At 39.3% G+C, this 13,887-nt stretch overlaps 1 protein-coding gene across 5 annotated transcripts in view; it reads right to left on the bottom strand.

Moving 5' to 3' along the window:
* The window catches only part of Lin28b (lin-28 RNA binding posttranscriptional regulator B), a 106,674-nt gene that overhangs the window by 31,674 nt on the left and 61,113 nt on the right, over positions 1-13,887 (bottom strand). For all 5 annotated transcript variants that reach the window (XR_013044962.1, XR_013044963.1, XR_013044964.1 and 2 more), the window contains exons 3-4: positions 13,331-13,515; positions 11,824-11,895 (exon numbers count right to left, since the gene is read on the bottom strand). Coding sequence is in view for 2 of the 5 variants with exons in the window: in XM_016002305.3 (XP_015857791.2) it covers positions 11,824-11,895; positions 13,331-13,515 (257 nt within the window). In the remaining 3 variants the exon portion in view is untranslated. The remainder of the gene's footprint in view (positions 1-11,823; positions 11,896-13,330; positions 13,516-13,887) is intronic.

Below are 13,887 nucleotides of genomic sequence, written 5' to 3'. Positions count from 1 at the left end.
ATAATAAATTGCACTACCTGGCTCATAATACACACAGACACACAGACATGGACACACACAGACAGAGACAGAGACAGAGACAGATAGACAGACACACAAACAAACAAACTCACACACATCAAAGTAAAATCTGAGAAAACAAAACAAAAATCCATGCATCTCCATGCAGACTGTGCTTGCTCTTCCAAAGAGCAGGGGCAGTGTGCAGAGGCTGGCATCCTTTGCTCCTCTGTCCTGAAGATCTCCCTAAGCAGGTTATAGTTTCCTCACAGTGACCTCACAATTGCAGAGAACACATCTTCCAAATACAGCTCCAAGTTCCAAATACCGTCCCAGGAGAGCCGAAAGCCAACTCTGTGTTCCTACTAACAATGGAAAAACAGGCTAGTGAAGTGGCTCAGCAGGAAGGACAGACTGCCCAGCCTGACAGCCTGAGTTCAATTCCCTGAACACACTTATTAGAGGGAGAACTGACTCCTGCAAGTTGTTCTCTGGTCTCCATATACATGCCCTGGTACAGATGCCTATTCACATACACAGACTGAAAAATAATACAATCTTTTTAAATAGAAAGGACACAGTGAAAAACCAATAATCCACAGAACAAGGTAATCAGAGGGAGAATGCTGTGTGTTTTTAGAAAATATGGTTTCCATTGGCATAGAGAGAAGAAAGGACCACAGACACAAACACCGTAAGGCAATTTCTAAAGGCACAGTGAAGCAAGCATGTCGAACAGACAACAGGATGAAGAATGTGGAGTGACGGAAGTGGTGTGCTGACAAAGCCCTGGGTGTCTCCCATCTGGTGATAACCTGTGGGCTGGGTTCTTTGAGAAGGCTGTTTACATGTGTGATAAAAACCTACTCCCAATCAGTTCTGTCTTTTGAGAACCATGCCTGCTATGTTTTTGATGCTTAGGGTCTGCGTGGGGCTACTGGGACTCTCCAAGCATAGGGAGGACAAGCCACTCACATTAACAAACCAGAGCAGGAAACTGGAGTCTAGATCAATAAAAATCAATCCTGGGCTTCTGTGAGAACTGCTGGGAATTATATCCCTCTTGATGCTGTGATTGAGCACTCACATGCCCATGTGCCTGAGACCACTTTCATTCCTGGAATCAGTAATTATTTGACTCAAAAGCTTCATCCTGCATTCTTAAATCAAGGGGTCCAATGTCAGTCTCTCAAAGTTATATGGAGAATTTGCTGGGAAACACCAAGGTCCCGGGGTAAGGCTGGGGAAGCCTGGGGGTGTGCATTTCCCCTTTTCCCTTAAAAGATTTTATTCATTCTCTCTCTCTCTCTCTCTCTCTCTCTCTCTCTCTCTCTCCTTCCCCCTCTTCCCTGTGAATGTGAGTGTGTGTGTGTGTGTGTGCGCGCGCGCGCAAGAGTACAAGTGCCTGGAGAGGTCAGAAGCATCATATAACCTAGAGGTGAATTAAGTCCTCTGGAAAAGAAATGCACTCTTAACCATGGAGCTTCCTCTACAGTACTCCCCTTCTTTTTCTGAGACAAAGGTTTCACCAGGTTTTGTAGACTGGCCTCAGCTTCCCAAGTGCTGCACCAACAGCTCTCACAGGAGAGTGGGCATTTCTACTAAGATTCTGAATGCTGCTGCTGCTCCATAAACCATACTTCCTCAGCATGTCAGATATTCTTCACTTCCCCTTATCTTCTAGCAATATTCATATTAGTACTGCTGAACTGTGTATCAGTTTCATTAAGGTTATTAGCACCTATATTTCTCTCTTATGGATGGTCCTAGATTAAAGCCAAGAGAAAACTTATGAAAGATTTAAAAGGGAAATTGCAGATGCTATTACTCTTAGAGGAATCACATGGTCAGGTGTGGAAACAGACTGATACATATAGTAGGTTCCAGCTGTTTTCTCTCTTTCTCTGGTATTCTGTGCATAGACTGTCTCCCAACTATTAGATCTGTTAGCCAAGACCTGTGCAAGTCCTTATCAACCACCCCCAGAGGTGACAACCAGAGGCAGTAGTTTGCAGGATCTTTTCTAGGGACCATCGTCAGCTTCCCTCACTAGTTGGAAGTACTTCTCTTTTTGGCTCCCAGAAGACTGAGTCTGTCTAGCAATTCACATCGTCTCCAAGAAGAAATACCACCTTGTACATACACACTGTCTCAGTGTTTTGTTTGCCTTTTGGCTAGACAACAAGTAATTACATGTACATACTTAATTTATCTTATTAGAATTTTGAAATTTTGAACAGAAAATTGAGCAGAATTACATTGAATTTATAATTATTGGGAAATTAGCATCTTTAAAATATTGGGTTTTAAGAATACCACTCAGGGGTAAAATGCTTACCAAGATTCAATTCTCAGCACGCGCGCGCGCGCACACACACACACACACACACACACACACACAAGAGAGAACAAAGAAAGAAGAGAAAAAGAAAAAGATGAGTCTTGGGCAAGAAACATAGTTCAGGGGTGGAGTCATTATTCACCATGGGCCATATTTTGGTGTTCAATTTAATCCCAAGTCCCAAAAAAATTATTTGTTCATTTTTAAAAAAATAATAAAATAGAATAGAATAAAAAATAAAAACTAACACATCAGAACAGGACAGAACAAACAAACAGAAAGAAAAGAGCCCAAGAAAAAGCACTACAGATACAGAGATGAACTCATTCGCATGTTCAGAATTCCATAAAAACACAAAACTGGAAACTGAAATATATATGTAAAGGACCTGTAAGGCACAAAAAGAGAAAAAAAATTTACATTTATATTTTAATTTTATTTCTATTATGTTTTTATAAAATATATTTATATAACAAAATAATGTTATAAAATGTTTTAAAAGCCCTGACATAACATTTTAAGACAAGGCAGAGAGTGAGACTGTGGAACACTCAAAACTAAAGGGGATGTTACCATTGCATCCCTCCCCTCGGGCTTAGGGAACAGCAGAAGAGGAAGCGGAAAGAACATAAGGGTCAGAGGAGACGAGGACACTAGGAAAACAAGGTCCTCGAAACCAACATGATTAAACATGAGCTTTAGCTCATGAACTCAGACACTGAGGCCATGCAGAGGGCCTGTGTGGGTTGCACCACATGAGGTCCTAAGGCTGAAAGGAGAAGGGAACACATGTCACCAGGACTCAGGAGCTAGATCCAAGTGATAACCACTTGCAAATGAGAATTTAGCTTTCTACATGGGAGTCTCACTGAGGAAACAAACTGCTCTTAGAGGAGTCTGCATGCCCAGCAGTAGACAGCCAACAGAAAACTAACCCAACAGCACCGTTTCACAGAGAAGAGGTGGAAAACAACAAATCTTGGTGTTCATGCACAAGGTCTGCTCCCATATCTAATGTACCTTCATCACTTTCTTCATAAAGTCCCTCAGTTCTATCAGATGCACTTTTTTAGGTACAGTTTGAATTCCAATTGCAAAGTGGACCATTTTCCTAGGGCTACTAACTGAATCCAGGACCTCTCGCCTGCTACACATTAATTGACCCCTGAGCTATGCCCCAGGACCCTGAATGAACATTTTTATTTTAAAGAAAGTAAGAATTCTAATAGAAAGTTCTTGGGATATGGAATATTCCCTTAAATTTCTTATATTAAGATGTTCTTAGTTCAATTTGTGTGTTGAATTCATAATGGAACAATCTTTCATAAATATGGCTATTTAATTCAACTTTCCTCAGTATAATATTCTCAGAAAACAGACTTCAATTTCTGTGGATTTCCAGTTGTGAAGAAGAAAAAGCAGGTTACAAATGTTGCAATGACTACATTTTTAGAGAACTTATACAAAGACTTTTTTCTCATTTTTAGAGATCCTGAGCTGTGTGTATGTGTGTGTGTACATGTGCCACAGAGGACAACCTCTCTTGTCAGCCCCTGCCTTCCACCTTGCTTAAAATGGTAGTGCCCAGGCTAGCTATCCTACAGGCTCCTGAGGATTCTCAAGTCCTCACCTCTCTGTCTCACTCTAGGAGTACTGGAGCTCTACTGTGCAAGTATCATGTGGGGTCTACAGATCCAACCCTACCCACTGAGCCTTCTCCACAGCCCCCAATTCTAAGCATTTTTTTATACCCTAATGAGGGTCTTTTGTTCTTAAAAGCAAGGGAGATGTCTGATTTTCCCCTTACCAGTTTAAAGTAACAACCAGTGAAGACTTAACAAAGCACTTCAAAATGAATATTCTTCAACTCTTCCTTGACTTTTTTGAGACTTAAGATAATCAAAAGAACATTTTTTTCTCTCTTGGATTTCTTTTCAGATTTAACATTTGTTCTTTGCTCACATGAACTGCACCAACAGTTTACACATGCATCTGTATTCATGTGCAAGTGTGGAAAGACAGGAATGTGTGTTGAGGCCATCAGATAAGCATGTTTGCCACAGCACATGTGTGGAGGTCAGAGGACAACTTTGCGGGATTAGGTTTTCTCCTTCTACCATGTGGTTCTGGGACTCAAACTCAGGCTGTCAGATCTGTCCGTACAGAAAACTAACCCAACAGCACCGTTTCACAGAGAAGAGGTGGAAAACAACAAATCTTGGTGTTCATGCACAAGGTCACTCACGGAGCCATGGTAATGCCCCAGAGACAACTTGCAGAGCTGGTTTTCACCTGGTATCCTGTTGAGTCAGGGTCTCTCCTGCTTCTGCTGCCATACTCTGCACTCCAGGACGACCAGCTCCGCTATTCTCCTGTCTCTGCCTCCCAGGTGCAGGGATTACAGACCACACAGCATCTGGCTTTTACTGAAGTTGCAGAGATCACACTCGAGCACTAGGCCTGCGTGGCCTCAACTCTGCAGCCCTCCCGTGTCTTCAGGCGTCTCTCACTAGTCTGGGACTCCCCAAGGAGGCCAGGCCACCAGCTGGCTAGTGAGTCCTAGGGATTTCTTTGCCTGTCTGTAACTCTCTGGAATTTTGAGCACACAGCCACACATAATTCTGTAGGTTGGTTCTGGGACTCAAACTCAAGTCCTCAGGTTTACAGGACGAGGGCTCTACTGACTAGGCTTTCTGCCTAGCCCTCAAAGTACCAATAATTTAAAAAATCTGACATGTAAAAATGCATTTTTCTAAAATAAGGAATTATGTGGAAATTTACTAATCATAAATCTGATTTTACAAAAGGGCAGTCTGTTTTATCTAATTACTATTTCGGAGAAGTATATGAAGATATTTTGTTTTATGTTATATGTTATTAATTTAAAATTATCTTATAATAGCAACAAAAATAACATTTTCTTTGAGAGTAGTTCATGTTCTTAATCTATTTAAACTGAAAATGTTAAGTTCTAGTATAAATGAGGGAGAATCTTTGAGAGGACTTCAGTTTCATGAGGAGAGAACTAGCTTTGTCTCTCATTAATGGAGCTTTAGTTATTCCCTTGTGTTTCTAGAAGTTAAAATATAAGACTACTATTTCAGTGGAGGGACTTAAGAGCATAAATATGGAAACTTTGTTAATTAATATTAAACTTGGCCATACTTTATATTCTGTCCTCACAGGAACAAACTGAACACAATGATGAAATAGGGTATATAAGAATTTATAATTAAATTTAAAACATTTAAACAATGTCATAATGCAATTTTAAAAACATGTAAGGCTGGTCCGGTGGGAGTAGGTTATCATCCAAGTGGTAAAAAGTACATAATTAATATTAGAAGCTAACTAGATTTCCTTTTTTGCAAGGATCTCACAGTTTAAAATTTCCATCTCTCACTAGAACTTTACCCTGAAATCATGCAGTCCATATTATACTTGCAATCAGAGTTGCTTCCAATTTTTTCCCTTAAGACACATGTATTTATGACACTTCAAATAAACAATGATCAGAAAATGAACCTAAAATTCGTTTACTTGCCACTTGGCATCCAACCATTCGTGTTATGCATCTAGGGAGACCCTCGCAACACCATGATGAAGCCCAGTCCCACCCAGTGTCTGGCAGCGGGTGATGAGAATGCCACATTGTCTGCTTGCTCTGAGCACAGGTCACAGCAGGGAAGGCATCTGCTAAGATAATGTGAATGGAGGAAACAACTATAATTGCCTCATTAAAAGACCTCTGGCCAAATAATCACAAGAAGAAAGGACTAGGAAAACCACCCCAAAATTAGGTCTATAATACGGAAAAAGGGGGAGGGGCAGAATTTTTAAAAGCGGGGGGGGGGGGGGGGGGGGAGGAGAAGGAGGGAGGGAGGGGCTTGGGTAAACTGTTGGTTTCACTAACTTCCTTAGGTGCTACCTACATAAATTAACAAAAACTTAGACGCAACAATCAGTTCTCCGGAGAGCTGTAGTCCTCACAGTTGTTCGAAAGTAAGGCTGCAAACTGACAGCGACCCAGGACACAGTGCGCAGCGGAGTGAGTGCTGTGTGGCGCTTCCAACGAAGGGCCAACATGGGACCGGGAGAGGCATGCCTACTCGTCTAAATTCTGGAGTTTCTGCATGAAAAGCATGTAACTAGAAAGCTTAGGAAAGACTGCTTTAAGAAGCGGGATGTACAACTTTAACCAGCGAAGTCTGGAAAAGACAAAGCAGAAGGAAAGATTCAACTGTGTCCACTGGTCAATGCTTTTCTTCTGTTTTCCATCTTCACCTTTTAAGAATTCTACTTTTCTTGCAATTCAACAATGTATACCTAGTGCTATAGTTTGGTCACTTCAAATTATGAGACAATAGAAGCATCTGCATTTTATTCAACATTATTAATAAGTATTTCATTGTAAATATTAGGAAATGTTTTTCCAAAATAAATAAGTATCCAAACTGGTTCACAGATTAAAATGTAATGACACTGAGACAAATTATTTTGCATTTCCTGATATTTTGGGTTAAGCTATATGAATGTAATCTATATCATACAATTAAAATGTATTAATGATATAACAGTACCCTAAAGTTAAACTTTTTTTCTGAATCCAACAGACATGGTAAAGTGAGCTTGTTACAGCCCTAAGCCAGGTTTAAAATAAGCAAGTTGTGTGATGACTTTGATGCTCTGCGCCCAAAATGTGCTGGCTAATTTTTCCATTCCATTTACCATTCCAATCTTTAAACTGCCTTAATCTCCTGCCCTCAGATGTTGATCTTGTAAGAATAGGGGTCACAGGTCAGGACAGACAGACCTCAAAGGCTCTGGCCTATCAATTCATGCCTGAAAGATTTCTCTGCCACAATAGGAACCTACTAAACAGCAAATTCCTAAATCTAATCACACAAGTATCAGGGTGAAACAGTTATTTATTGGAATTTGTCGATTTACATCTTTTCAAATACCTCTGGCACCTAAATAGCATTTTAATTTTCTTTTGGAAATAAGTTCTGAGATATAGTAAACCTGAAAATAATACCACTTACGGACTTCTTAAAGTAAAACAACAAAGTCTAAGCATGCCTTATTATTCTCAGGAATGCTATTAAGATTTCAAAAGACACACCACCAGATTTCCGGGGTAAGGGAAGACCTACCAGTACCCAATTTGTAGCTCTCCTGTTCTAAGGGTGAACAAGGGCATGATGCAAATATTTTCCATGGGATAAATAAAACATACAATTCTTCATTAAGCAATGTCTGCCAATTTTTCTAACCCTGAATCTCTTCTAAAACTTTCTTACAAATTTAAAATAATTTGAGCCCACAAAATTACAGTTTTGTAAAAAATAACTATCATACATCTCATGTAAAAACCAGGGTCCTGTGTTTGTGTGTGTGTGTGTCAAACTCTGAGTTGAGTTTAAACCAGATACCATATAATTAGATTCTATTTATACTCACCCTGGTCTTTTTTGACCATAAAGACAGCATATCACAATGTGTCATTTTAATACTGGACTACCAGGAATGCCAAACTCAGAATCAGTGTAAATAAAAACCATTTAATTGTACAAAATAAAGGAATTCCCTGAATTTCCACTTTAAAAAAAAAACCCTTTGCAATTAATATTCTTTAGAAACAAAATACTACTTTAAGTTATATAGAAGATGAAAAAAGGTACTAATATGCTGATATGGATTAAAAAATTAAAAATTGCACCAAAATAATTGGAAGCACTGGAATATTCTCTCAGTTGCTTTTAAAAATCTAAATTATTTTTTATGAATTCAAGGCACGGCTGTTAGAAAAGGCTTCCATTATCATCCAGTGTGCGGTGGGTCAGGAGATGGGAGGTTAAGGAGGACAAAGACAACAGTCACTCCACTGGGTGGAAACAGAGCTACAGAGGAAAAAGAGAAACTGCAAACAGAGAAGTCCTAAACCAGCAGATAGTATACCCACAGATCCATCTCCTGTATGTGAATTCACTACAAATGTTCTGAAAAGTTACACGTATTTCATTTACTAATTATTTAGCATCAAGTCATTTCATCTGCACAAAGATTTCTAGACCATTAGTCTCACTGCAAGTCTGGTTAGTCATTCCAGACATAAATGTAAATATACTACATTTAGTATAAACTAAAATTTCATAATGGAAGTTAATTCCATAATGTAATTTGATAATATTAATTCATGTAAATATGATAGCAGTCAAAATTATCATTTTATTAGTCTACTACAAATTTAACTGTTAAAATTGACTTCTTGTTTTCATAGTAAACTGTGTTCTTTAGAGAAAGGTACCAAGACTAGGCTTTAAGAAAAAAACCATAAAGTCTCCAATTTTTCATTAGCCACCTTCATTTTATAATGAGGAAAACTACAAGGGGTTTTGTCTCCTTACTCTTCCAAAGATGAGCATAAAACAAACTAAACACTAAATACAAAATTATTTCATCTGAAATTGTAAGAAATCTTTTCTAATGTGGAAGATTTAACCATACAGAATGAACATTCTTCATTTCAACAGACAGTATTTAAACAGTTCATATGATTCACAAATGAAAATAAATCAACCCAAATGTTAAACTAAATACAAAGCCAACTCTAATTGGATCATTAAGTAAATGCAAAACATCTAACTATAATAAGAATTCTCTTTTTTATTTTGTTTTTTGAGACAGGATTTTTCTATGTCGCTCTGGCTGTCCTGGAACTTTCTCTGTAGACCAGGCTGGCCTAAAATTCAGAGATCACTTGTCTGCCTCCCACGTGCTGATTTTAGAGAGGGAGACCACCATGTCCACCTTTTAAGCAAAGGTTTTTTTGTTTTGTTTTTTTCGAGACAGGGTTTCTCCATGTAGTTTTGGTGCCTGTAGACCAGGCTGGCCTTAAACTCACAGAGATCCACCTGGCTCTTCCTCTGAGTGCTGGGATTAAAGGCATGCGCCACCACCGCCTGGCAGCAAAGGATTCTTAAACATGACATTGAGCAAAGGTTAGTTAAACTGTCCTCATCAAAATAAAAAACTTTTACACTACAAGAGAGGAAAACAGACTATAGAATGAAAGAAAATATTTAGAAAAAGTTTATCTGGCAAATGTCCTGTATCATAATGTATATTAAAAGCTCTCAGAGTAACAAGAAGAAAATAAACATCTCAGTTTTTTTTTTTTTTTTTTTTTAAAAGGCAAAGACAACCAGTTCGCCAGAGGATAAAGTCAGCAGCATCAAAATGCCTTGATCAATGCTCGGCATCAGCAGCCATAACCACAACAATACACCCTAATTACAACCATAGCCACCACATATACAGGGTAGCTAAGCTTATGTTCAGTTGAAAACATCAATTACTGGCAAACACGCATAGCGGGTGGTGTGCACACTGCTGACAGAATTACAGAAGAATGCGACTCCTCTGCATACCCAAGGTGAGCACGGACCACAGCCACAGTACATTACAGGCGTTCCACTCCAAACCCCAGACTGACGTGCATACAAACTCACACTCGGTCTGTGTAGATTCTGTTCATAACTGCCACAACTGGAAAATACCCAAATCCCTCAACAGATGAATTAGATAGACACTGTTATAGCCTAATAATGGAATATTACCCAACAATATAAAAGAATGAACTACTGACACATTCAACATTGCAGATAAATTTCAAAAGCATGATGATAGAAGAAAAATAGAAAATTTCAAAAGGTTATGAAACAAATCTGTTCATATGCCACCCACAAAGACAAAACCTGTCAGAATATGAAAGCACACATTACTGGTCGTCAAGGTTATACAGACAGGAGCGGGTAGCTGTGTAAGGCGGTGAGCAGCTGTTTGTCGAGTGTAACCAGTTGTTCTGAGTAAATCATAATGGTGAGAGGAGCAATGTATGCGTGTGAGCATTCACAGAACTGCGCATAAAAATATAAATTGTTATGACAGTTTGATAAATAAAATAAAATCAATATTCCAAACAAGCAAAACAAACAGAAATGTACCAGTGTTAATTGTTCTCTTAAAAAGAATTAACTGGAAGTCTGCCTTTTTCAAGCTTCAGTAAACCAAATCAATTACCTATTGTCACTTTTTAACTATCCAGCATTAAGACCAAGGCCTTGCACATAACGAGGCAAGGGCTTCCCCATGAACCCATAGCCCCAGCCCTATTTTCAGTTTTGCAAACTCTAGGTTCAAAAGCGGCTCACACCAGTGCAAATCTCGTGTGCTTTCCTCCCGCTTGCACTGCTTGTACGCTTGGGGTCCTGCGCGAAGTCTTTTGACACTTCAATCTAACCACATTCTTCTGTCTACCTTTACACCCAAAGGCACTAGAAGAATGAGAGGTGTGAGTTTTGGAACACTGGGGTGAATCTAGATTGTAGTCTGTATTTGTGTGCTAGTCCGTTAGAGTTAGACTGAGGTTATTCATTTTCAGCAAAGCTGTCATGGCAGTCATGTTGTGCAGTATTCTGTCATCGGATGCCACAGGCTTTAAGTATTCCCATTACTGATAATTTTTATCTTTGACCATGTAACCAAGATGTTATGGGACAGACTTCTCTATGTATTTACTTTTGTAATTAGTAAGCATTTTGTTGGAGGAGATGCCTTAAGACTGTAAGTAATCCACTTCTCATCACACTTTAAAATTGTCATTTATTTCTATGTCAGAGCCATTGGTTTCCTCTCCAGGATTTATAATCTATAGAGCTGTTATTGACTTCAGCACTCAAATTTCCATCCTAGCAACACCTCCCAGCCAGCTTCTACACCTGTCTGGCAGGCCCCTATCATTTTTTAGATACTGTTCATCATCTAACTCCATCTTCATGTAGGCTAAGAGTAAACCACCCACAATTATAGTCAGACCTCAGAGCTGTGCTTTCAATTTCACTGCAGCCATGGCCTCCTCTCTTCTGCAGGCTGACTCCTCCTTCTCTATTAAACCACCTCCGTCAATAAGTACCCATTCTGTTATTTTGTAACCTTTAGAAAATGCCCCCATACTGCATTTGCTGCTTCTGCTTCCTGTCCTGTCCTTTTCTGCTGAACAAGACACACAAGCTTTCGATCCCACCAGTCTACAGAGCTGTTCTTGTCATGTCCAGCTGTCACTTCTGTGTTGCTAAGCAGCTGGTGTCTCGGTGGTCATCATGATCATTATCATCAGCATCTCTCAACAGTCAAAACCCTTCTAGATGGCCTCCCACTCTCTGTCACTCCTCCTTCTCCGTGCTAGCATGACCCAGGGCTCGTTCCTCTGTCTACTATGGGTAAAAATATCATTCCACTTGGTACTGCTGAACTCTTACTTTCAGCCCTAGAACTCATGTACCTTTCCACTTAATCCGTAACCCTCCTGCATATTCATCATGCCCCAAGCCAAGCTGTCCATGTGTTGCTCCTTCTGCAATTTTTCACAGCTTGGCAACTGGTCCCTCCATCTTTTTTGTTGCCCAGGCCAAACAAACCTTGGAATCATCCTGGACTCTTCTTCTCTCACAGTCCACATCTGATCCATCAGTAAATCCTGTCGTCTCCACCTTCAAAACATATAGGAATTTCGCTCACCACTTCTATGTCTACCACCCCAATCCACACCACCACCATCTCTTTCTGGTATACAGGAAAAGCATCCCTTATTGATTTCTCAGCTTCTACCCTTGCTTCTTCAAATTAACTAAAGTAACAGCTGTCAGAAGGTTCTTTAAGGAATGTTACAAATTAGATCTAAATGCTCTGAAGAGCTGATGCTAAAGGCGTGGCCCCTGGGCAGCGGTGTTCAGAAGTAGGGCCTTTGGGAAGTGGTTCACTTTAATGACATCAATGGGTTCATGGCTTAACAGGAAACTGGACTTGAGAAGACGGGTCTTAGTTGGCAAAAACAGATTACTGAGGATGGACCTTTGAGGGCTTTGCCAACTCTCTCTCCTCTCCAACAGCCATGAAGTGAGCAAAATAATTTCTCCTTTTTAAAGTTAATTTTCTCGAGTATTTTGTCATAGCAACAGAAAGCCAACTGGCATAAAGAGGAAAATTAGATTATGAGATTATGTTGCTTTTTAAACTCATTCTAATGATGTTCCATTTTTCTTTTATAATCAAAGTTTATACTGTTGCAGTCAAATGTTACAAAAGACAAAACCCACTGAGGTCTGTAGCTGTGTAATCAGAAAAGACTAAATAATATTCAGAAAACTATCTCACTTTTGTTGTATTTTCTGCTCTAGTTATTCTGGACAGCAGTTTAGAACCAGGTTCCAAAAACTTTCAGAACATAATCTTTGGTCAGATTTTCAATAGTAAATATTTATTCTAAGGATATAATCAGACAATATTTCAAAAATGTACACATAAGAATTGATACAATGGTGCTGATTTCAAAGCACAGAAAACAGACTCAATAGCCCTAACAGCATTACTTGTAAATTTTGGCAGATTCATATAGTGAGAATGTATGTAGCTATTAATTAATGACAAATTTAAACCATTAATGTGGTTTAAAAACAACAACAACAACAAAAAAACCAACAGTATATAGTTTATGACTTCTGCCTGCATTTGGGATTTCAAGTGACTTTCCCAGTTTTTTAATGTTTGAATTTTCAAAGTGTGAGTTGTCATTTTAAAAACAGACAAAGGAGTAAGCATACTCTCATTGGAAAAAGCATGTGGTGAATCAGAAAACTGTACACAGAGAGAGGCATTTCTTCTCAGAGAATCTGAGCTCCTCCTCTGGTCTTCCAACAGGCTGGGGAATGGTAATCATAGCACTATCCCACACTTCATGCTAACTGGGCCTCAGCACTCTGAAGAGAGTCCAAACTACAGGACAAGACTGTCTTGACCCAGTCTCTTCAGCTACAGTGATGCCATTTTCTTTCGGCTAGACTCCATAAAATCCATAAACAAAACGGTACGAAACTTTTACAAATATTTCCCAAATACAACACACTCACAAGTCAGCCGCACAGTTACCTGTCTCCTTTTGGTTTTCTCTTCTGCAGGGCCTTCCCTTTGGGTCTTCTTTCGCTTCCTAAGCAGGGGCTCCCACCTGGTCCTGTTACCCGTATTGACTCAAGGCCTTTGGGGGATTTTTTAAATGTAAATTCCACTGGCTCTCCTTCTTTTAAGCTTCTAAATCCTTCCATGAATAGTTTGCTCTGTAAAGAGTAGGGGAAAGAGAGATATCATGATTATCACTGCTTTATAAATTATCTGAATAATTTTAAGATTATCAAAGCAAGAAATTCTGTTATCCATTACAAACATATAGGTTTTGTTTTATTTTATTGAAGTTTGATAAACCTTACAATGCTGGCAGTTAAAAGCCTATACCATTATATAAAAAGCAATTTAGTGATACAGAAATGTAAATGTACACATTCTTGTCCCATCCATTCTACCACAAAGGTTCTAGTATAAAGCCAAAGCAATACCACCATCCTGACCTGAGATCAAGCCCCAGGACCATGTGGAAAAGGAGAGAGCTGACTCCAAGCTGTCCTCTGACCTCCACATGAGCATCATAATCA

Source organism: Peromyscus maniculatus, chromosome 16 (genome assembly GCF_049852395.1).
Source record: "Peromyscus maniculatus bairdii isolate BWxNUB_F1_BW_parent chromosome 16, HU_Pman_BW_mat_3.1, whole genome shotgun sequence".
NCBI lineage: Eukaryota > Metazoa > Chordata > Mammalia > Rodentia > Cricetidae > Peromyscus > Peromyscus maniculatus.
The sequence above is the reverse complement of the archived record's forward strand: the minus strand, read 5'-3'. Positions and strand labels throughout refer to the sequence as shown.